Genomic DNA, 22723 nt, shown 5'->3' with positions numbered 1-22723 from the left:
CTATGATGTCGCGATTCATGGGAGGTCTCAACCGCGAAATCCAAGACCGTCTAGAAACCCAGCACTATGTGGAAATTGAGGAGATGCTTCACAAAGCAGTCATGTTCGAACAGCAAATCAAGAGGAAGAACTCTCGATCCAGCTACAGCACCACTAAGACCAGCTACAGCTCAGGTAAGTCAAGTTATCAAAAGGAGGACAAGCCCGGCTACCAGAAGGACTACAAGCCATTCGTCAAACCAAAGCCGATTGAGTCAGACCCGAAAGGTAAGGGTAAGGAGGTGATCACGAGGACAAGGGATATTCGTTGCTTTAAATGTCAAGGACTTGGGCATTACGCAAGCGAATGTGTCAACAAAAGGATCATGGTTCTTAAGGATAATGGCGAGGTAGAATCTGAAGAAGAGCGTTCGGAAAACGACTCTGTGGAAGAGGGTTTGCAAGCCCCAGCTAAAGGAGAGCTGCTTGTTGCTAGGAGGTCGTTGAGTGTTCTAACCAAATCAGAGGAGCAAGCACAAAGGGAAAACTTGTTCCACACGCGATGTATTGTCAAAGACAAGGTATGTAGTTTGATTGTTGATGGTGGTAGTTGTACTAACGTTGCAAGCAGGACTATGGTGGAAAAGCTTGGTTTAGAAGTTCTCAAACATCCAAAACCATATGCGCTTCAATGGCTCAACGAAAAAGGTGAGATGTCCGTTAAGGAGCAAGTTAAGGTGCCGTTATCAATTGGTAAGTATCAGGACGAGATCATGTGTGACATACTTCCGATGGACGCTAGCCACATTCTTCTTGGACGTCCATGGCAATCAGACCGACAAGTTCACCATGATGGCTTCACCAACCGACACACCTTTGAACACAATGGCCGCAAGACGACTCTCATTCCAATGACGCCGCATGAGGTCTATCTTGATNTGCTTACTTCTTTGGATGCAAGGTTGCTAGGTTTTGAGCAAATAAAAGACTTGTATGCTGATGATTCAGATTTTGGCAAAATATTTCAATCTTGTGAGAAGTTCGCATTTGGAAAGTATTATCGACATGAGGGATATCTGTTCTTTGAAAATAAACTTTGTGTGCCTCACTCTTCTTTGAGAGAATTGTTTTTAAGGGAAGCACATGGAGGTGGTCTAATGGGTCACTTTGGAGTTGCTAAGACCTATAAGGTGATGCAAGAACATTTCCATTGGCCGCACATGAAAAGAGATGTTGAACGCCTATGTGAATGGTGTGCGACTTGCAAACAAGCTAAGGCTAAGGTTCAATCCCACGGTTTGTATACCCCTTTACCTATTCCTTCGCATCCTTGGACTGATATATCTATGGATTTTGTGGTTGGATTGCCTAGGACTAGGGCTGGTAAGGATTCTATTTTTGTGGTGGTTGATCGCTTTTCTAAAATGGCGCATTTTATCCCTTGTCATAAAACTGATGATGCATCTCATGTTGCTAGCTTGTTCTTTAAGGAAGTTGTTCGTTTGCATGGCATACCTAAGACCATAGTTTCTGATCGTGATACTAAGTTCCTTAGTTATTTTTGGAAAACTTTGTGGTCTAAGCTAGGAACTAGATTGCTTTTCTCTACTACATGTCATCCGCAAACAGATGGTCCAACTGAAGTTGTCAATAGAACCTTGTCTACATTGTTGCGTGTGCTTATCAAAAAGAACCTTAAGACTTGGGAGGATTGCTTGCCGCATGTAGAATTTGCTTATAATCATTCTATGCATTCTGCGACTAAGTTTTCTCCATTTGAAATTGTTTATGGGTTCAACCCCACTTCTCCTTTGGATCTAATGCCTTTACCTTTGAGTGTGAGAACAAGTCTTGATGGCAAGAAAAAGGCCGATTTAGTTAAACAGGTTCACAAAAAGGCTAAGGAGAATTTGGAGGCCCGGACGAAGCTGTATGAGAAATATGCAAACAAAGGGCGTAGAGAGGTCATCTTCAATGAGGGTGATCAAGTGTGGGTTCATCTTCGGAAGGAGCGTTTCCCGGAGGAGCGAGCATCCAAGCTAATGCCGAGGATTGATGGACCATTCACCGTGCTCAAAAGAATCAACAACAATGCCTACCAACTCGACCTCCAAGGTAAGTACAAAGTTAGTGGCAGTTTCAACGTTTCTGATCTTCTTCCTTATTGTGCAGATAATTCGGATTTGAGGTCAAATCCTTTTCAAGTGGGAAAGGATGATGAGACCATGGACAGCTCCACTCAACCACACGAACATGAGGAGCAGCTTGAACCAGAGGAAGCACCGGAGGAGCAGCTTGTACCAGCGGAAGCAGCGGAGGAAGCATTAACCGTTCCGGCGGGTCCTATAACAAGGTCACGGTCCAAGAGGTTCAACCAAGCCATCACTGGACTACTCAAGGAGCTGGACAAGAACCAAGAAGACATGGCTCAAACCACTATGACGTTGCTCACAGCTCAAGGTGCTCGGTAAAGGGTAAAGTGTTGCTTTGGTGCTCTTTTTCCCTTGGTCAAGTTTTGTCCCATTGGGTTTTCTTGACAAGGTTTTTAATGAGGCCTAAGTAACATTTTCAAGCCCCTTTGCCAGCCCAATTCGTGGTCCAAGGTTCCCCACAAAGGCCTTGGCCCATTTTCTATCTCTTTCTCATTCAAACTTTGCATTTATTGCTTTTGTAATTTCCAAGACTTTGTGCATGAGCTTGCATGAGTGTGGACTCTTGCATGAGCTCCACCTCTTCTCTTCTAGATCCTTCTCCTTCGTCCCCCTTCTCCTATTTAAAGACCTTGTATCTCTTCTTTGTTTTTCATCAAACATTTTAATCAAAAACCTTTCTTTTACTTGTTTGATCTGAGAAGTGTGTAATATCTTCTCAACTTGTTTTCTTCTTAGTGTGTCATATCTAAGTTGAACTCGAGCCTGAAGTCTAAGAGATTTTCATCTCTCTTGGAAGTTCACTTCAATCCCCCTTTTCATCCACTGCATCATTTCACCATTCCATGTCTTTCAATCCGCTGCATAATCAACCCCCTTCACCTTCCATTTGTCCGATCTATTGCATCTTTGGTCTCTTGATCTTCATCAGTCCGACCCATCATCTTCAAGACCTTGCGAGTGTGTTCTTGGGAAGCAGATTCCTCTTCAGGAGTCTATCAAAATGGCAATGCAGGTGACAAGACTAGTAAAATCTGGAAATGGTAAAACGACATTAGCAATTGCTGATGACGCTAATGATGTTGGAATGCTTCAAGAAACAGATATAGGTGTTGGGATTAGCGGTGTGGAAGGAATGCAGGTTCAATATAGATTTGTTTAACTCATTTGTGTCTTTTCGTTGTGTATTGTTTCTTTTTGTGGGCTAATCCTGATCCTTTGTTCAGGCTGTAATGTCCAGCGACATAGCGATTGCTCAGTTCAGATATCTGGAGCGTTTGTTACTAGTCCATGGACAGTACTGGTGTTACAGGCGGATCTCGACAATGGTAAATATCATCCCTACATATCTTCAGATTGAGACCAGCCTTTTGTGGCATGAATCTTTAATATAATCATTACTTTTGGTTCTAACTAGTATTCTCTTATTCACAGATTTGCTACTTCTTCTACAAGAACATTACATTCGGTTTCACTCTCTTCTTATATTAAACATACACAACATTCTCATCGACACCTGCCTACAACGAGTGGTTTCTGTCTCTTTATAATGTCTTTTTCTCATCCCTTCCGGTTATTGCTCTTGGTGTCTTCGACCAGGATGTCTCTGCACGGTATTGTCTAAAGGTAAACTTATTCATTGCATTATTAAAACAAGCTTAATTTTCTCACCGTCAAACAGTTTGTACCTAACTTCTTTCTTTTTCTTGGTTATAGTTTCCGCTCTTATACCAAAAATGTTCTATTCAGCTGGCGCATGATACTTGGCTGGATGTTCAACGGATTCTACAGTGCAATAATCATTTTCTACATCTGCTCATGTTTTCAACTTTACCATTCCGTGAAAAAAATGAATATACGTTTATCAAAATTTACTTTTTTTTTTCTTTGTAAATAAATTAAAAAACAGAAAATAAAAAAAGGAAATTGGGATTGAAGACTTGAAGTTTCTCCTTATAAGTTGAGACTCTTCCTCCCCAAGCTACTTAAATTCTTGGTAAGTTATTATTTTGAGCCTCTTAAATCTATATAATAATAACAATCTGAAAAAATGCCAACAGTTGCGATTTTTCATCGTACCTTTCGTAAAAAATATTTTTTTTTGACAGAAAAATTCAACGGTTGCATCTCTTTAAAAAGTTGCGTCTGTTAACTGTAGAGTTATGTCTCTTACAAACAGTTGTGTCTATTCAAATGTTCACATCTTTATAAATTTATATATAAGTGACTTCTCATCATTGTATTCAAATTTTCTTTATTTTATATTTTTGACAGTAAATTTTTACAGTTGCGTCTCTCTAAAGAGTTGCATCTGTTGAATATAGATATCTATATATTCGTCGTACCTTTTTCGTAAAAATATATTTTTTGACAGAAAAGTTCAACGGTTGCATCTCTTTGAAAAATTGCATCTGTTAAATGTAGAGTTGTGTCTCTTACAAACAGTTGTGTCTATTCAAATGTTCACATCTTTATAAAATTATATATAAGTGACTTCTCATCATTGTATTCAATTTTTTTTTTATATATTTTTGACAGTAAATTTTTACAGTTGCGTCTCTCTAAAAAGTTGTGTCTTTTGAATATAGAGTTGTGTCTTTTACAAACAGTTGTGTCTGTTCACATCTTTAGAAATCTATATATAAATAACTTCTCATTATTGTATTCAAATTTTCTTTATATTTGTATTTGTTAAAAGAGAATTTGTTGGAAATGTTGTCTCATCACTGTGAGAAATTTATTCCAGTTTGATATATTTTGTTAATCATTGTAATATTTAATTATATTCAGTCCCTAGGTATACAACTATCTATTCATCGAGGGTTATCATTCTATTGATATGAATCCACACCGAAATTTTTGTTTTTAGCTGTTAAAAAATATGGTTCAAGTTGGTTTTTCCGAAAATGAGAGCATATTGGCTCGTATATGTTTGTTTGTTTGTCTACTCCAAGCTTTTTGATTAGAAAACTAATTGTATTATAGATAACAAAATGGCTTTCTATATTTCTATTTTTTTTTAAAAAATATTTGATTTTGAAATATCAAGGTAAAAATAAAAATAAAATATCACAGTTTGTTCTATTATATTTTCTATTGTTGGAAATATTCAGTTTATTGGGAGATGGAAAACTGGTGATCAACAGAAAGATTGACGGTTGAGATGATTGTCCAATAAACTATCTTGACGACAAAGACTTATCCACAACTTCATACAGGATAAAGGAGTTTGTATATTTAGTTCTAGTCATAATACACTCAAATTGAAAAGGTTTTGACTACCAAAAAGAAAGAGGAGCGTGTGGAAACAATGAATCCGGCAGTCCTTGGCCGACCATCTTCCTTAGACACGCACATTTTGATGCTACATCATACACCTAAATATTATTGTTATATGTTATAACTATTATTGTTCCCCTCTAATATTTATTATATTCTTTATTTATGTGTGACTCGGGATAATTAACCAGCATCTTACACAGAAAAAAATAAGTAGTAAGTACATTCAATATTGGATTAACCATATATATAATCTATTATAATTGCCAAAATGTTTAATGACTATAGGTTGTTTTACATAAAAATATGTTTCATCTATGAAACGATAGTTGTTTGTATTATATATTCATTTACAATACTGCCTCTATAAAAATAGATGTCTTATTTTTTATATGAAAATATAACTGAGTTTTGATTCAAATAAATAAAATATGTTATAATTTTCTGTTTAGTTATATTCAAATTTGAGAGGATTGGTAATTTTCTTACTGAATGAGTGAATAGTACTCCCTCCGTTTCAAAATATAGGATGTTTTAGTTAAAACACACATATTAAGAAAAAGTTACTTTTAAACAACTTGACCAATCATTAGTGTTCAAGAAAGCGGTCTAGGCAGCCGCCTAGGCGCCGTCTAGGCGCTAGGCGCTCAGCAGACACCTAGATGACCGCCTAAACCACTTAAAATTACATAAATTTTATTTTAATTTTAATTTTTGTTTTTTAACTAAATATATTTAAATTATTAACTTTTATATCTTTATACGTAATTATAAACATTTATATGTTGTTAATATAACTTAAATAAATGTATTTTTCTTACTTTTGTTTATAATTTATAATTTTTTTTATTTTTCTAACATATATTTTTACATAATTTTATATATATAATGTTTTATGTTGTAAACGCCTAAAAACCGTCTAGGCCCCGACTAAGCGTTCTAANGGATGTTTTAGTTAAAACACACATATTAAGAAAAAGTTACTTTTAAACAACTTGACCAATCATTAGTGTTCAAGAAAGCGGTCTAGGCAGCCGCCTAGGCGCCGTCTAGGCGCTAGGCGCTCAGCAGACACCTAGATGACCGCCTAAACCACTTAAAATTACATAAATTTTATTTTAATTTTAATTTTTGTTTTTTAACTAAATATATTTAAATTATTAACTTTTATATCTTTATACGTAATTATAAACATTTATATGTTGTTAATATAACTTAAATAAATGTATTTTTCTTACTTTTGTTTATAATTTATAATTTTTTTTATTTTTCTAACATATATTTTTACATAATTTTATATATATAATGTTTTATGTTGTAAACGCCTAAAAACCGTCTAGGCCCCGACTAAGCGTTCTAAGCGCTAGGCGCTGGGTCACCGCCCAGATACCGCCTAGCGCTTTCTTGAACACTGTGGCAATCATAGATAAGACTGCATAATATAAAATATAGATTTAATCTAAAATTTGTATAGAAAGTTGGAAACATCCTATATTATGAAACAAAAATACTTCTATAAACATCCTATATTATGAAACGGAGGGAGTAATATTTTTATTCATTTTGTATGAAGTAAGAAATTGATTTTGGAAATAGAAATATGTTTGAGTTATGCTAAAAAGATTTAAATAATTAATTGAAAATGAATTTAAACAAATCATTATGTCATTTTAAGAATGGTTCTCAATTAATATTTTTAATTTATTATATGATTATTTAAGAAATTTATATTGTTTTATACAATGTATTCATAATTTTATCATTTAAAAAAAACAAAAAAAAGAAATGTAAAAATATAATCATTTACATATCATATTTGAAAACAAGAGAACAAGTTGTAACGGTTCATAAAATATACAAAAATATGACTGTAAGTTTAAGAAGAGAAGACACGACTCTAGATTGCATTTCTTCATTTTTCAGAAATTAAAAAATATTTTACGAAAAATTACGACGAAAAGACACAGATAAAATGTTACATTGAAAAGATGCGAACGAAAGGTTATGACGAATAAAAGCGAACGAAATAACAAAACTGCAATGTAATCTCATGGCAGTTAATCATAAAAATTTGTTTAATTTGATGTGTATAGCATTGTTAATTATATATTTAATCATATGTGAAGGTAAGATTATTTTTAAAGAATATTTTTCAATAAAGATATAAAGAATGTTTTAAAAATTTGTATGTTTTTGAAATTTTTATTAAATAGTTTAGAAATCCTAATAGTTTAATAAAGAAATTTAATTAAAGAAATTTTGTAATGAATATTTTACTAATATGAGTTCCTCCGACCTACTTGGCGTGTGCTTAAAAATTGCTAAACATAAAAAAGAATAAAAAAGAAGACTAAAGCAAACACCACCATCATCAGAAATTGGCGATGATGAAAGCAACCTCCAAACTTCCATTGAGATCCACATTTGTAACAAAACCTATAGCCACACCTACACATATCAACCATGAAACATTACATTAGTTGAAAACATAATCAAATCTCCAAAGAGAATTTTGAATCATAATAATAACTAAATAATGTGATTATAAATGATATATATATATATATACACCTGCAAGTTACAGTGATGCGTCCGTCAAATAATTTGTTCATGTGTTGGCAACTTCTACATTGACGCCACAATGTTGTACTAGGCTTTCCACCAGACCTCTTGTACTCCGCGCACGACAAGTTACTATGCCACATAACTTTGCAGTTAATGCAAAAGGGTTTGCGGCATTTATAGCAGCTTCTCCTAACTCCATCTTCACTAGATTCAAGGAGCTCGGTCTTGGACATCAAACCCCAGCAACTTGGATTAGGGCAATGGAATCTGTCACATACAGGGATTGAGTCCTCATTGACCCTTTGTTCCCACATCTCTTTTAGTTTAGGTGTCAAAAGATGGGCACAACTTCGAAGAGTCAGGTTTGATTTGCAGCCAGGATGAGGACACCTAGGTAGATCTCCCTGGTTTAGCGCCAGTTCTATTTGTTCTTTCATGTACTCCACACTGAACCGATGAGAGCAAGCAACGGAAAACATATTACCAGCTCTACCAAAAAGAGGCTTTGGTAGTGTTTCCATTGCGAGATCAAAGACAAACTTAGTCCGAGTTCTAGTCACAAGAACAGGGATGCTCGTTGTAAATTTTTGTCTGATGCTTTGCACATCATCCATTAATAAGGCGATTTTCTCACTCGTAGGAGCCAATCTCCCCATGACCTAATTCATTAAAGGGAAAAAAACATCAATTAAGATATTGAGAAACAAAATACACATTACGTGAACCCTAAAAGCAAACAAAACTTACCGATTCGAAAATATCATGGTCATCGCAGTAAAATGAGATATGATTGATCCCCAAACTTAGGGCTTTGTTTAGTCCTAGCTTCAATGCCATAAACTCAACCTCCCAAATTGAAACGTCTGAGTCATCAAGTAGGCCGTTCATCTGAAACAAGATATTATCATCGTCTTCTCTGCTAATTGCAACCCCAAATCCAGCCAATGTTAAACCCGTTGGTATCTGCCACTGCCAGTTTCTCAAACCCTTGAAGTAAAGGATGTACGAGTCAGAACTTAGATCTCCCGGTGAGGGTTTTCCAATGGTGGGTTTTGGGGCATCTTCTCGTACAAGATCGCCTTCTTTCTTCATGTTTTTCTTGTGCATACTTTCAGATTTTATTTCTTTTTTTTTTTTACGTTTGAGGGTTAAGGTTTCAGATTTATATATAGAGCAGAGCCGGCTTCAACTAAACGCAGAAGAAAATTAGCTTTTAAGAATAGGTCATATATAAAACCTAATCTTATTTTTTTCTTTAAACGAGAAAAAAAAAAAACCTAATCATTCAGGAAATTCAAAGGAGGAAAAATTCTTCACCAAAATTTTTTAAAATTAATATAAGCTAATTTAGGGATATTGTTGAAAACAGAAAAGCAAACATGTCGGGAATGCTTCACATTTCTCAAGCTGCATCCAAGATTTTCCTGTTTAAGTTAATTTGTTTGGGTTAGTTCGATGAACCTTTGTTAAGTTGGCGAATGTTTTGTTAAATTTTTTATAAATTTTGTTTTGGTGAATTCTTCTAATTTCCAACTCTATATATATATATATGTATATATATTTAAATTTTATTAGTTTTACCTTAGTATACATGATTGTAAACATTACATTATCTCTTCGCGCAATTTTTAACCTGAATATTCATCGGAATAATGGTGGTAATGAATCCAACATTGATTCTTTGCATGGTAGTCGAAGATGAAGAAGTTTGGTTAACTTTTGGTCTTGTTTTTAATTAAGGCATCTACAAGCCATTCCAATGTGTTTCCACCATCTCATATAAGGAATTCACCACTAGAAAGATATTGTATTCTGATCAGAGTACTAATTGGAGGTGGCATATTGATCTCTTCGACATGGTGGAGCCAAATTTGGATGAAGTTTGGCCACTATAGTACATTAGTACTCCAATTTCGTACTTTCGGTCCAACACATTGTTTTTTTGAAATACATAGCGAGTTGAAATTCTAGCAACGTTTATCGCATACCTTGACAGTAGTTTTGTTAAAAATAACCACTACACTGATTGACTCAGATCCACTAACACTTACAAAAAATCAAGGTTAGGGAGTCCATCAGGCCAAAGAGATCAAGATAGACGGTAAACGATGTCTCAGGAAGATAAAGGGGCAAATGGCATGAGGAGATGATAAGACAGCCCGATATGAATTACAAGATAATACTCCATCTGTCTCTCATAGTTTGATGTTTAAGAGTTTTTACACATTTTAAGAAAATAATGATAACTGATTTTATCTATATTATTTTTTCTCACTAAAAATATATTATTTAATTTTAGACCAATAATAAATCAAAATTTTAAATGTTTTCAATGATTACTTCTCAAGAACATTATCCTCTTCATTGCTTTGATTACACGATTAAAATTTTCCTTTACTTNAACATATTACCAGCTCTACCAAAAAGAGGCTTTGGTAGTGTTTCCATTGCGAGATCAAAGACAAACTTAGTCCGAGTTCTAGTCACAAGAACAGGGATGCTCGTTGTAAATTTTTGTCTGATGCTTTGCACATCATCCATTAATAAGGCGATTTTCTCACTCGTAGGAGCCAATCTCCCCATGACCTAATTCATTAAAGGGAAAAAAACATCAATTAAGATATTGAGAAACAAAATACACATTACGTGAACCCTAAAAGCAAACAAAACTTACCGATTCGAAAATATCATGGTCATCGCAGTAAAATGAGATATGATTGATCCCCAAACTTAGGGCTTTGTTTAGTCCTAGCTTCAATGCCATAAACTCAACCTCCCAAATTGAAACGTCTGAGTCATCAAGTAGGCCGTTCATCTGAAACAAGATATTATCATCGTCTTCTCTGCTAATTGCAACCCCAAATCCAGCCAATGTTAAACCCGTTGGTATCTGCCACTGCCAGTTTCTCAAACCCTTGAAGTAAAGGATGTACGAGTCAGAACTTAGATCTCCCGGTGAGGGTTTTCCAATGGTGGGTTTTGGGGCATCTTCTCGTACAAGATCGCCTTCTTTCTTCATGTTTTTCTTGTGCATACTTTCAGATTTTATTTCTTTTTTTTTTTTACGTTTGAGGGTTAAGGTTTCAGATTTATATATAGAGCAGAGCCGGCTTCAACTAAACGCAGAAGAAAATTAGCTTTTAAGAATAGGTCATATATAAAACCTAATCTTATTTTTTTCTTTAAACGAGAAAAAAAAAAAACCTAATCATTCAGGAAATTCAAAGGAGGAAAAATTCTTCACCAAAATTTTTTAAAATTAATATAAGCTAATTTAGGGATATTGTTGAAAACAGAAAAGCAAACATGTCGGGAATGCTTCACATTTCTCAAGCTGCATCCAAGATTTTCCTGTTTAAGTTAATTTGTTTGGGTTAGTTCGATGAACCTTTGTTAAGTTGGCGAATGTTTTGTTAAATTTTTTATAAATTTTGTTTTGGTGAATTCTTCTAATTTCCAACTCTATATATATATATATGTATATATATTTAAATTTTATTAGTTTTACCTTAGTATACATGATTGTAAACATTACATTATCTCTTCGCGCAATTTTTAACCTGAATATTCATCGGAATAATGGTGGTAATGAATCCAACATTGATTCTTTGCATGGTAGTCGAAGATGAAGAAGTTTGGTTAACTTTTGGTCTTGTTTTTAATTAAGGCATCTACAAGCCATTCCAATGTGTTTCCACCATCTCATATAAGGAATTCACCACTAGAAAGATATTGTATTCTGATCAGAGTACTAATTGGAGGTGGCATATTGATCTCTTCGACATGGTGGAGCCAAATTTGGATGAAGTTTGGCCACTATAGTACATTAGTACTCCAATTTCGTACTTTCGGTCCAACACATTGTTTTTTTGAAATACATAGCGAGTTGAAATTCTAGCAACGTTTATCGCATACCTTGACAGTAGTTTTGTTAAAAATAACCACTACACTGATTGACTCAGATCCACTAACACTTACAAAAAATCAAGGTTAGGGAGTCCATCAGGCCAAAGAGATCAAGATAGACGGTAAACGATGTCTCAGGAAGATAAAGGGGCAAATGGCATGAGGAGATGATAAGACAGCCCGATATGAATTACAAGATAATACTCCATCTGTCTCTCATAGTTTGATGTTTAAGAGTTTTTACACATTTTAAGAAAATAATGATAACTGATTTTATCTATATTATTTTTTCTCACTAAAAATATATTATTTAATTTTAGACCAATAATAAATCAAAATTTTAAATGTTTTCAATGATTACTTCTCAAGAACATTATCCTCTTCATTGCTTTGATTACACGATTAAAATTTTCCTTTACTTGCACTACAAACAACAATTGAGATGCATGAGTATTATCACAAATACTCAGTGAGACAATACTCCCATCTATTGGGCTATACACACAAACAATTGAGATCTCCAAACAACACACAACATATAACATAATCAAACCAGGCAACAAACAAAGATCAGCCACTAATGAAGGTTGGTGTCGATCAACACTGGCAACCTGGTGTCGACCGACACCTTTTTGAGGTTTGTGGTTTTCGAGGTTAATGATACTATATTATTATATGATCGTCATTACGTGTTTTAACTTTTAAGTCACTACTTGTTCATTATACCTTTTTATTATAGATAAAAAGAAAAATATTAGGAGGATAAACTTGTTTGTTATGTTAGGGAGTATAATATGGCTACTAGATTAAGATCCGTGCTAGAGCACGGGTTGAAATTTATTTTATTTATATTGTAATTTTATATAAAATATAATTTATGTGATTGTTTTTAAAAGTTTTTTTGGGATAAAACATTATGTAATAAAATCATATGCTAAAGTATGATGGCTTGAAAAAGATACATATTTTGTAAGTTTTCTATTGTTAATGATTCTAGATAAGTACCTCTACTATAACACTGGTTAAATTTTATTTTAAACAAAATTTTGTATATTTATATTTTAAAATAAAATTTTAATCTGTTGTATTAGTTTATTTATGTGAAGTTATTTCAACAATGTATATTCTACATCATGACTTGAATGTCATTATAAGACATAATTTTGTAAATTTGATTTTTGAAAAGCGAGTTATTATATTATGAGTAATTTAATATATTGTTATACTTTTTGTTTTAATATACTTGGTTTCTTGAAATTCTTTCATATTATAGTGACATATTATTGACATTGTAATAACAAATCAATTTAGAGTGTTTTTAGTTTCTAACTTTTATATCAAGTTTCAATATTTTAAAATATTTCAAAATAAATTATTTAAAAATTTTTATATTATACAAAATTATAAAATTCAACAAAAAATATGAAGTTGAATTTAATCATTCAAATTTTGACCCGTTACTCAGTAAAAAATTCTAATTTAATATATATTATTTTTAAAGAATAATATTACCAAAGCTTGAATATTTTATAGATTAAAAAATTTATATTTGTTTTTAAAAAATTCAACTTATGGTATATCCGTAAATAAAACTATTTTTAATTATAATAAATAATATGATAATTTATTTGTTTCACAAAATAGACTCATATATAAAAATGAGAGGTGAAGTATAATGATAATTAACAAATTAATATGTTAAGTTAGATATCAAAAGATTTTATTCGATGAATAATTTAGTAAAGGAAATGTATATTAGAAGATAGAGAAAAACACATAGATTTTTTTACCTACATACTTCATCCCAAATACTAAACTATTAGAGCAAAAAAACCAAAAAAACTCAAACATCTATACTATTAAAAGGGAAGCATTTTTAATAAGTAGACATAGATTAAGAGATTATTACATAAAATGCCATTTAAAACAGAATAAGGATATATATAACTCAGAGCCAAACATATACAATTAATAGAAGAACTGTATAAGGTAAACATGTATCCAAACAGACCTATAATTAGTAGCACAAAAAGGGAAACAAGTAAACAACATTTACGACATACAAAAATAATTAGCATTCAAACAAGTAAACAACAATAATTAGCATTCAAAATTTCCATAATCCGAATCTTAACAGTTACGAATTTAAATATCAACCATATTTGAATTGTTTAGGATATGAGTCATTAGGATCAAATTCAAAATCTTTAGAAATATATATCTACTTACCAAATGTGCACACAATATTAATTAGTATCACCTAAATTATAGACATTTTCAATTCAAAAAATCGTAAATACAGGAACAAAAAAACAATTTTGTTATGAAAATATATGGTATCAATTGCATTTATCCTATTAATAGAATCGCTGACCTCCACTATAAATATAACCATCGTTAGATAAAGAGCTTTGTACCCGATCCTACTTGAAATATCTAATTTTGTATATCAAAATGGCTATCAACGATGGCAGATCCAAATCATGATGTCAAGCTTTTTCAAACCAGTGGGGATATGTCGTTTTATCAGATAAAATAATAAAAAAAATCATCAATTATAAACAATGGTTTGAAGGTTGACAAAAAAAAAAACAATGGTTTGAATTAGAAAGTATTTAGTATGCATACTTCTTTTCTAAGTCTTTTTTTAATATGAAACTAATTTATGTTGAATTCTATTTTTTTACAGAGTTCAAAAATTCATGTTTAACTCAAAAAAATATGTGCGGCGTTTTTGTTCTATTTTGAACTACTCTTTTAAGGTTTTTATGCTTTTAGTATTCTAATATTTTTCATCCTTGAAAAGGGTTATCATTTACATCATTGTTGACAAAATCCTAACCATTTAACAACAAAATGTGTTGTTTATCTTTATGAAATTATATCTTAAGACTATCATAACTATGAAAAATAGTAATATCTTTAATTAAGATTTGAAATTTTAAATTGATATTTTCATTTTATATATTATTAATGATACATGAAGATACCAATATAGATACTTGGAGGTACTTCCTACCAAAAAAAATACGTGAAAATGCCAATATATAAATGATTTTAATATTTTTTTGTCACGCATGGTTTTAATATTTTTTTGTCAGACATGATTTTAATATTTATATGTATATATATGTTTGCATGCGGTAAAAAGAACAAATGTTGTTACTACATATGGTGTCAAGGAGAAAAAAACATGTAAGGTGAAACGTGAAGGAGTATTGACAAAGGACTTTAATTATCAATAATATAATTCTGAAGTGATTGATTCTATTTAATATAATTGTATAGTAGATTTGTGCAACCATCCACACATATAGCATAGGTATATATGTGTATATATGTGCGGTATAAAAAATCAAAATGTTTATTAATATATTTTACAAAATTATTTTTAAATTGTAAATTCATTTTTGTTTATTTTTCATTTAATTTGTGTTATTTAAATTGTGGCAATCAAACAAAACATATTTTAGAGTATTGGTTAGAATTGCATATCCAAACTTATACGAAACCAATAACCTACAATAAAATTTTGGAAATATAATTATCAATTTTAAATAACATATAGAAATCAATTTTAATTCGATTGCATAAATATAGAACTAAACATACCAAGTTTTTTTTGGGGCAAAAAGAAGCTATCTTACCAACTAAAACGAAAGAACCTATCATACCAACATAATTACCGTAACTGTGTTAGTGCATAAGGATAAGTTTTGTTAATAAATACTAATGAATAAATATCAAATTTAAAGAGGAATAGTTTCACTTCTTTTCACACATGAATATATAAAATTTTGGGTAACAGGCTAGAATTTTTTTTTTTAATAGCTATATTTTATTCTCAAAATCTAACTTGAGTACGAGCAATTTGGAATGGAATAAATTTGAGTATTTTTGAATATCTTACTGAGTTTTAGTCTATCAAAACATAAAATAATCTCTTATCCAATCTCTTAAGACATATTTTATAGATAATTTTTTTTATTGAAATACATGTTACCCACGGGTTTTGCAAATTCAACACGGCGAATACAAACATTGCTCATGTGGTTTTTGGGTGGCAAGTAAAAAAATAGCAAAACTATTACAAAGTAAGTCTATCAATGTGGGTTTGTCACGCTATACAATTTAGGTCATCAAGTTTAGGAATTTTAATCATTATGGCAGATTTTATCCAATTTGATAGATAATGAGAAATATAAAGAAAAATTGTATAATGTCCACTAATTTGTAAAAATTAAATATCCAAACAAAAAGTACATGAAGTATGAATATCCCATCCAAATCTTCTACCTATTTCTTTATATGTTAGACTAAAATATACAATCTCAAATGGATAAAGTATTTTTAAAATCACAGTTATGAAATAGAATAAACATGACATATATGGGACGTGACGGTTTTTCTGTCAAGATATAAACATTCTATATTCGTCTTACTTTTTTTAATTGTAGTTGTTTATACTTTTCGTCTAAAAAACAAAACATATATGATCATTCTTTTCGTTTAAAAAAACAATAACATATCAAATGATATACTGATAAGAGTTTAGATTATAAATGTTACTAATATTCGTTAAAAATATGTTTATAAACATTATCCCGCACATACGTAAATATTGCAAACCTTATAATAATCTTAATTTTTGAAATCAACCCCGCACGTACGTGCGGGTCCGAATCTAGTAATGTATAAAATTGTGTTTTAAATCTTAAAAATAGTAAATTTACAATATTTATTTATCACCACTCAATATATTTTTCTGTATTTTGTTTTTTTCCCAAAGAAATACATAAACTTTAGTAGACCGTAAAGCTGGAAAACTGAAGTACATAAACTTTTAGCCAAAACAACCTAACAAAAAATATACAAAGTCACGAACTCTAGATGTACACAAACCCTATATGTACTGTCTTAATATATTGTCCATCCAAAATTTTTAGATTATAGGGTGACATGGATCAATTGAGAGGTTGACACTTGTCGAACGACTTTAATTAAGTAAAATCATAACTATACACCAAATTTCATTAGATTTAAGTATATCATTATATTAAAATTTATTTTAAAATTTATCTAATTTTAATCATTCTAACTATACAATTAATACACCATAAATTGGTTTCCTACATCTATTGGGCCTTTTAATATTTCTACTATTTTTCTTACATTTAAACACAACTATAAGAATTCAAAACACAATTAAGTTAAACTATTTTGGTAATGTTTTCTCCACCATGTTAATGGTTGACCAATCAATTAATACACTTAAATGTGAATTACCTACATAAATAACATATATGCAATTTGTTATGAACAATTTGTTTTAGTTTTGTAACTCATATTCAATTGTGCATGACCTGCACATTTGTTATCAACAACTAGGTCTACCCGTTGCTATAACACGGGCATAATATTTTTCTTTTTTCTTTAGTCTCTGGTACACAATCTACCGACACCGCCGATAAAGTGATGCTCATAAAAATCGTGAATTGAATGATCACTCATCTAGATGAGCACAACGAAGGGGCTGTGTTGTGTATCTCCTCGAGAGACATCGATTTCCGCAGGGTCATAGCCTTGGCCAAGGAGATGGAGTTTAAAACGATTTTGGCGTACAATGAAGGCGGAACAAATTATCTCATGAGAAGGGAACCCCACCATGCATTACTCTGACACCAGTGTAGGGGATGAATATAATTTTTAATTTTCTCGACTATCCTTTCGAGACGCTTAATGTAATGAAATTCTTAATTTCATCTCTCTCCTAAACCTTATCAAATCCTATTTGTTAATGGTTCTCATATATAGCTATGAGATGTATGCAATCCCTTGAATCATATCCAAACAAATTTATCCTAAATTTTGCAAAACAGAGTAAGAATTTCCTTGTATCAAGCGATTTCTAATCATCATGGTTGGGGAAACTATTGATCATTTTATAATATATCGTAACTTATATATATACACGCCAATAGTTTACTCTTTAGCTTTGAAATCATGTTTCCTAAGCTAACGCCGAGGGGATTATGAACAACGAAAACAGGCTTCATTTATGATGGAGGAAGAAAAAAAAGATTTTAAAATTTTAAAATTATGATGGAGGAAGAAATTTTTAAAAAAAAAAATTGTTGGTTTTAAAACGTCATTTTGAAGCTTTTAAAAAAGAAAAGAAATAAGGAAGAAAAAAATTAAAGTGGCTGTTGAAACTTTAAAAAATAAAAAAGTCATAAAAGTCTGATTGGTAAATAAAATGCTTTTAAGACTTTTAAATGCTTTTAAAGTCTTAAATGTCTTCACCAATCAGGGCCTTTGCAACATATTTGGAGGGAATCAAGACGGATCAGGAGGAGTTCTCTTCTTTCTCTTTATTTCATATTTCTAGAAATGCAAATGTAAAAGCGGATTCTTTGGCACGCCAAGCGCGCTTATCTCCGTATCATGTTTTGTTTGTAGGTAACTTTCCTTCAAATTGGCTCGCTTGAGCTGATTCTTTTGTTGAAAAAAAATAAAAAAAATCAGGGCCTATATTTTACTTTTACGGATTTCGTATGATGAGTTTTTGCGGGTTAAAAATCTTTGAACATATTGTGTGATCTGCCTAACATGACGGATTTGGATTACAGAACTAACACTAAAACTATTAGTTTAATTCATAATTCATATACTATAGATTTGTAGTCATAGTTTAGAAAATTAACTTATAAATTATTTAGTATATGAACTACAAAATATTACACATACTACAACATATTCTTAATATCCCAAAAAAAAATTGTATACACATATAACATACCATATAAGCATATACCTCTGTTTAATTATAGAAAACAAAACTAAGTGCTTTAAAATTTTATATTCTATTTAATAATAAATTTAATGTAATTAGGTTCTAAACTGTAAACAAAGTAAAAAGAAAAGAAAAACATTCTAAACAAAATTATAAATTAATTAGATAAAAGTTAATTAATTAGGAATTTGAAAACTAAATAAATTTAAAATTATTATTTAAAATACAATAATTTTTAATTTAGTCCTACGGTGTACCGCGGGTGAAACCGCATAGTTTTCAAATTTACATCTGGCTTTTTTACTGTTACAATGAAAGAGGTCCAACGTTTTGGCCCATAACTAGAAATGGGCCTTGAGAAACAAACCCTAAATCCTACCTTAATTGTTCTGATAGATCTTCTCCTCCACTCCACGAACTACGAACCCCTTGGCAGCCGTTTTTCATCTCCCCATCTTCCTCCCTTCAGATCTATATGACGTCTCTCCGTCCCGGTCCCGGCTCCATTGTTGATCTCTTAATGGCGGCTTCGATCTTGAGTAAAAAAAGTGATAAAAATTGCGCATCGCATTATGGATTGAGCGATAATGACGCTATTTGCATTTTAGAGTTAAGCAGACGTATCTATCCGAAAGATCAGAAGGCACTCTGTCTTCACCGTAGAGCAGATATTCTCAAACGGAGCAAAGATAACATCAATCTGTGGCTTACATATTCAACCAAAGTTATCGGCGGCGGCGACAGCGGTATTACATGTAAGATCTAATTTGTACGATTTAACTCTTTATTTTAGTTTATTTCTCTTACATTTTTTTTTTTTGTTATTAATTGAATTTTTTCTTGCGCTCAGATCGGGATCTTAGAGAAAAACTTGAATCAGTAATTAATCATACCCGCTTCTTCGACGACGAGGAAAAAACTATCTCATGAAGCCCATCATGCATTACCCTGGCACCTGACACGCTTAATGTAATGAAGATTCTTAATTTATCTCTCTCTCTTGAACCTTATCAAATCCTATTTGTTACCTTATCAAATCCTATTTGTTAGTCCTATTTGTTAATGGTTCTCATATATAAAAGCTATGAGATGTATGCAAATTTATCCTAAATTTTGCACAAGAGAAACAGAATATGATTTTATAATATGTCGCAACTTATATATATATATATAAGCCAATAGTTTATTCTTAGCTTTAAAATCATGTTAGGGGATTAATTATGAACAACGAACACAGGCTTCACTTGTAAAAGTGGAAGAGATTTGCAAGTTGACAGCTAAAATAAAATAAATGGAGAAGAAAAATGATTGTTACGTTCTCAAAACAATATAGTAAGAGAGAAGCTTTTGTCAAATACAACGGAACCAAAATGTATCATCATACCAACACTGGAAAAGTAAAGGATTTTCAAACTGCTTAATGAACTCATTAGGCGCTTTTCTTCACTCGATAATCTCAGCCTGCAAAAGCAAGAATGAACAAAAAATAAACATTAGGTACGGTTTTGATTGAAACAAAACGACGATGTATGTTATCACGAGGCAAAACATAGTATATGTACCTTTAGAGAAGCACCACCGACCAAGAAACCATCAACATCAGCCTGACCACCTAGCTCCTTGTGTTACCACCATTGACGGATCCTGATAGGAAAATTTGCACAATCAAGCTAATTAACATAAAACTCTTGAGGTGGAAATTAATCAAAAATGGGTTACTGTCACATTAAAATATGCTAATCATAAAGTCTAACCTCCATAAATGATGAGGGTTGTAGCAGCTACATCGGCACTCACGTTCTTGGCGAGCCATTTCCTGAGTCCATCATGTACCTGTTCATAAATGTAACAAGTTTTCGTCAGAAAAAGATAATTGGCTTTCCCATCAAAGTGCTCAGACGCATCAACAACAACTTACTTCTTGAGCTTGGGCTGGGCTAGCGACCTTTCCGGTTCCAATGGCCCACACTGGTTCATAGGCTATGACAACATTTGACCAGTTCGACACGCGATCTGCCATTACAAACAAAAATGGGTTCTTAAGCCAACAAAAGATTTCTGTGTTGTTTAAAGATAAGACACTAAGGGAGTATAGTGAGTAGAAACAGGAATTACTATCATCAAAACAAGTCACAGTGTCAACGCGAATGAACTCAAGTAGCAAAAAGAGATACAAATGTTTAACAATTTACATACCAGCGATAGCCTTGGTCTGGGCAGCGACCACATCCATGGTTGACCCAGCCTCCCGCTCCTCAAGAGTCTCACCAACGCAAACAATCGCTTTCAAACCTTGAGCAAGTGGATAGGCAACCTTGTCTCTAACGAACTACAAAAATAAGATAGAGGTCAAAGACCAAAATCATGGATCAAAAAGATAATGTGAGTAGTACTCCATATAATTTTTGTTTTATCATGAAAGGTCACCAACCTCGTTTGATTCATCAAGGACTGCCCTTCTTTCAGAGTGACTAAGGATAACCCATGGGATATCCAAGTCACAAGCATCTGAGCACTGCACACACAAATTACATAATGCGTAAGTAGAGGAAATAATACGCAGGAAGTAGAGACATCACATAATATATATTCTTCCTAGGAAAGCATCCAATGGACAGGTGAATCGTTTTACACCTGCTTATCTAACCACGCATGCATCAAATCATGTTATGACTATCAACTGTTAAGTTTTTTTCATAATCACTTGGGTGAGATAGTAAACAAAATAGTGTAGAGCGACAGATGGGGAAGTTGATTTGTTTTTGAAAAACTAATATTCATCGACAAAACCATAGATCTTTACTGAATGAAGCAATAACGGTAAAGCAGCTTAAAGTACACCCGTGGCGAGAATCTCACCTCACTTCACCGGTGAAAGTGACCACCTTTCTTAACCCAACAGTTTTGTGCAGCAACGAAAAAGTCGGAACTCAATGTGCTCTTAACACAGGGGAAGAAAAACATATGGAGGGCATCAAATGATTAACCCAATCACAACCATAGTCATGAACATAGATAGAACCATAACAAATATGATAGAACACATGTAGATAAAACTATATACTATCCAATCATGCTTGGAGAGGTAAGCAATATTTAACCACCTATCAACAGCTTACATGTTATATATATAACATCTATATACAGTGAAACAGGTTTGTGTGTATGCCAAAATCCATGCGATACGTTTTAGTCCACTATGACATCACTCAGATTTCATAGACATGCAAAGACAGAATTAGATCATCGTCAAAGCAATGGAGATGCTACGCTTACCTACAACATCCTGTGAAGGTGCTTGAGCTTCAATAAGAGTGTTCACAATCATCTTCACAAGTTCCGTTCTACATTAGATTAAAAGCATTCAAAACAAACCATAAGCATCATTCTCCCAATAACCAAAAAAAAAAATATCAATCGTAGCATGTTAGGATAGTTTAGCTAACAAAAAATAACACACAGATCCATCAAAAATAGAACACGAAACCAATCGATGAAGAATTTGTAATCAAAATTGACAAAAACAAAAAAAAAATTTGAGATCCGGCATCGAATCGTCAAATCGCAACCATCAGTACTTAATCAAAAACATAGAATCAAATCATGGATCTGAATTCTACGTCAATCGAAGAAAAAACGAACACAACCTTAAAAGTTAAAACTCAGATCACGATCGAGATTTTTCCGATCTCGTTCACTTGATCGGGGAAGAACTTTAAAAAAGTACACAAAGATCCAGAAGAGAATATCACTTACGTATTTCCAGTTGCCTCCCACGAAGAACTTTCTCGCCATTTTTTTTTTGTTCAGACGACGATCACGAGAGTCACAGAAACGAGACGATGGGAGAGGAGAGCTAAAAATATTAGATCGAGAGAGTTAGGGATGTTGTGGTGGGTAAAAAAACCCACCCCGGCCCGAATCCGAAAAAACCGGCCCACAAAAAGCCTGAATTTATAAAATCCGAACGGGATAGTTTTTTTTTTTTTTTTTTTTTTTTTTTTTTTTTTTTTTTTTTTTTTTTTTTTTTTTTTTTTTTTTTTTTTTTTTT

The 22723-nt window shown here is 32.4% G+C and overlaps 5 protein-coding genes and 1 pseudogene across 5 annotated transcripts; 3 read left to right on the top strand and 3 right to left on the bottom strand.

Moving 5' to 3' along the window:
• Positions 6-760, top strand: LOC109126442. Its single transcript, XM_019229981.1, has 2 exons — positions 6-687; positions 744-760. The coding sequence occupies exons 1-2, from the start codon at positions 6-8 to the stop codon at positions 758-760; spliced, it is 699 nt and encodes a 232-aa protein (XP_019085526.1).
• On the top strand, positions 2176-3962 carry LOC104711266 (putative phospholipid-transporting ATPase 9). The gene is made up of 4 exons (XM_019229256.1): positions 2176-3270; positions 3356-3457; positions 3564-3755; positions 3846-3962. Exons 1-3 carry the CDS (start codon positions 3133-3135, stop codon positions 3618-3620), a joined length of 297 nt encoding a protein of 98 aa, XP_019084801.1. The 5' UTR covers positions 2176-3132; the 3' UTR covers positions 3621-3755; positions 3846-3962.
• LOC104711267 (probable E3 ubiquitin-protein ligase ARI3) lies at positions 7704-9089 on the bottom strand. Its single transcript, XM_010427955.1, has 3 exons — positions 8721-9089; positions 7980-8632; positions 7704-7856 (listed from the first exon to the last, which is right to left on the bottom strand). The coding sequence occupies exons 1-3, from the start codon at positions 9078-9080 to the stop codon at positions 7730-7732; spliced, it is 1140 nt and encodes a 379-aa protein (XP_010426257.1). The 5' UTR covers positions 9081-9089; the 3' UTR covers positions 7704-7729.
• On the bottom strand, positions 10368-11016 carry LOC104715384. The gene is made up of 2 exons (XM_010432793.1): positions 10648-11016; positions 10368-10559 (listed from the first exon to the last, which is right to left on the bottom strand). The coding sequence occupies exons 1-2, from the start codon at positions 11005-11007 to the stop codon at positions 10368-10370; spliced, it is 552 nt and encodes a 183-aa protein (XP_010431095.1). The 5' UTR covers positions 11008-11016.
• On the top strand, positions 19058-19837 carry LOC104711268. Its single transcript, XM_010427956.2, has 2 exons — positions 19058-19427; positions 19523-19837. The coding sequence occupies exons 1-2, from the start codon at positions 19148-19150 to the stop codon at positions 19600-19602; spliced, it is 360 nt and encodes a 119-aa protein (XP_010426258.1). The 5' UTR covers positions 19058-19147; the 3' UTR covers positions 19603-19837.
• On the bottom strand, positions 20116-22467 carry LOC104715383 (annotated as a pseudogene).

This window comes from Camelina sativa, chromosome 9 (assembly GCF_000633955.1).
Source record: "Camelina sativa cultivar DH55 chromosome 9, Cs, whole genome shotgun sequence".
NCBI lineage: Eukaryota > Viridiplantae > Streptophyta > Magnoliopsida > Brassicales > Brassicaceae > Camelina > Camelina sativa.
Note: the sequence above shows the minus strand (reverse complement) of the source record. Positions and strands in the feature narration are given on the sequence as shown.

What these genes read in the sequence shown, in the direction of transcription:
- LOC104711267 (XM_010427955.1), bottom strand. Translation starts at nt 9,080, where the DNA reads ATGCACAAGAAAAACATGAAGAAAGAAGGCGATCTTGTACGAGAAGAT. An exon ending in ACCATGATATTTTCGAATCG is followed by an intron (nt 8,633 to 8,720) that starts GTAAGTTTTGTT and finishes TTAATGAATTAG; the next exon opens with GTCATGGGGAGATTGGCTCC. An exon ending in CGCATCACTGTAACTTGCAG is followed by an intron (nt 7,857 to 7,979) that starts GTGTATATATAT and finishes TGATATGTGTAG; the next exon opens with GTGTGGCTATAGGTTTTGTT.
- LOC104711266 (XM_019229256.1), top strand. Translation starts at nt 3,133, where the DNA reads ATGGCAATGCAGGTGACAAGACTAGTAAAATCTGGAAATGGTAAAACG. An exon ending in GCGGTGTGGAAGGAATGCAG is followed by an intron (nt 3,271 to 3,355) that starts GTTCAATATAGA and finishes TCCTTTGTTCAG; the next exon opens with GCTGTAATGTCCAGCGACAT. An exon ending in ACAGGCGGATCTCGACAATG is followed by an intron (nt 3,458 to 3,563) that starts GTAAATATCATC and finishes TCTTATTCACAG; the next exon opens with ATTTGCTACTTCTTCTACAA.
- LOC104711268 (XM_010427956.2), top strand. Translation starts at nt 19,148, where the DNA reads ATGACGTCTCTCCGTCCCGGTCCCGGCTCCATTGTTGATCTCTTAATG. An exon ending in CGGCGACAGCGGTATTACAT is followed by an intron (nt 19,428 to 19,522) that starts GTAAGATCTAAT and finishes TCTTGCGCTCAG; the next exon opens with ATCGGGATCTTAGAGAAAAA.
- LOC109126442 (XM_019229981.1), top strand. Translation starts at nt 6, where the DNA reads ATGTCGCGATTCATGGGAGGTCTCAACCGCGAAATCCAAGACCGTCTA.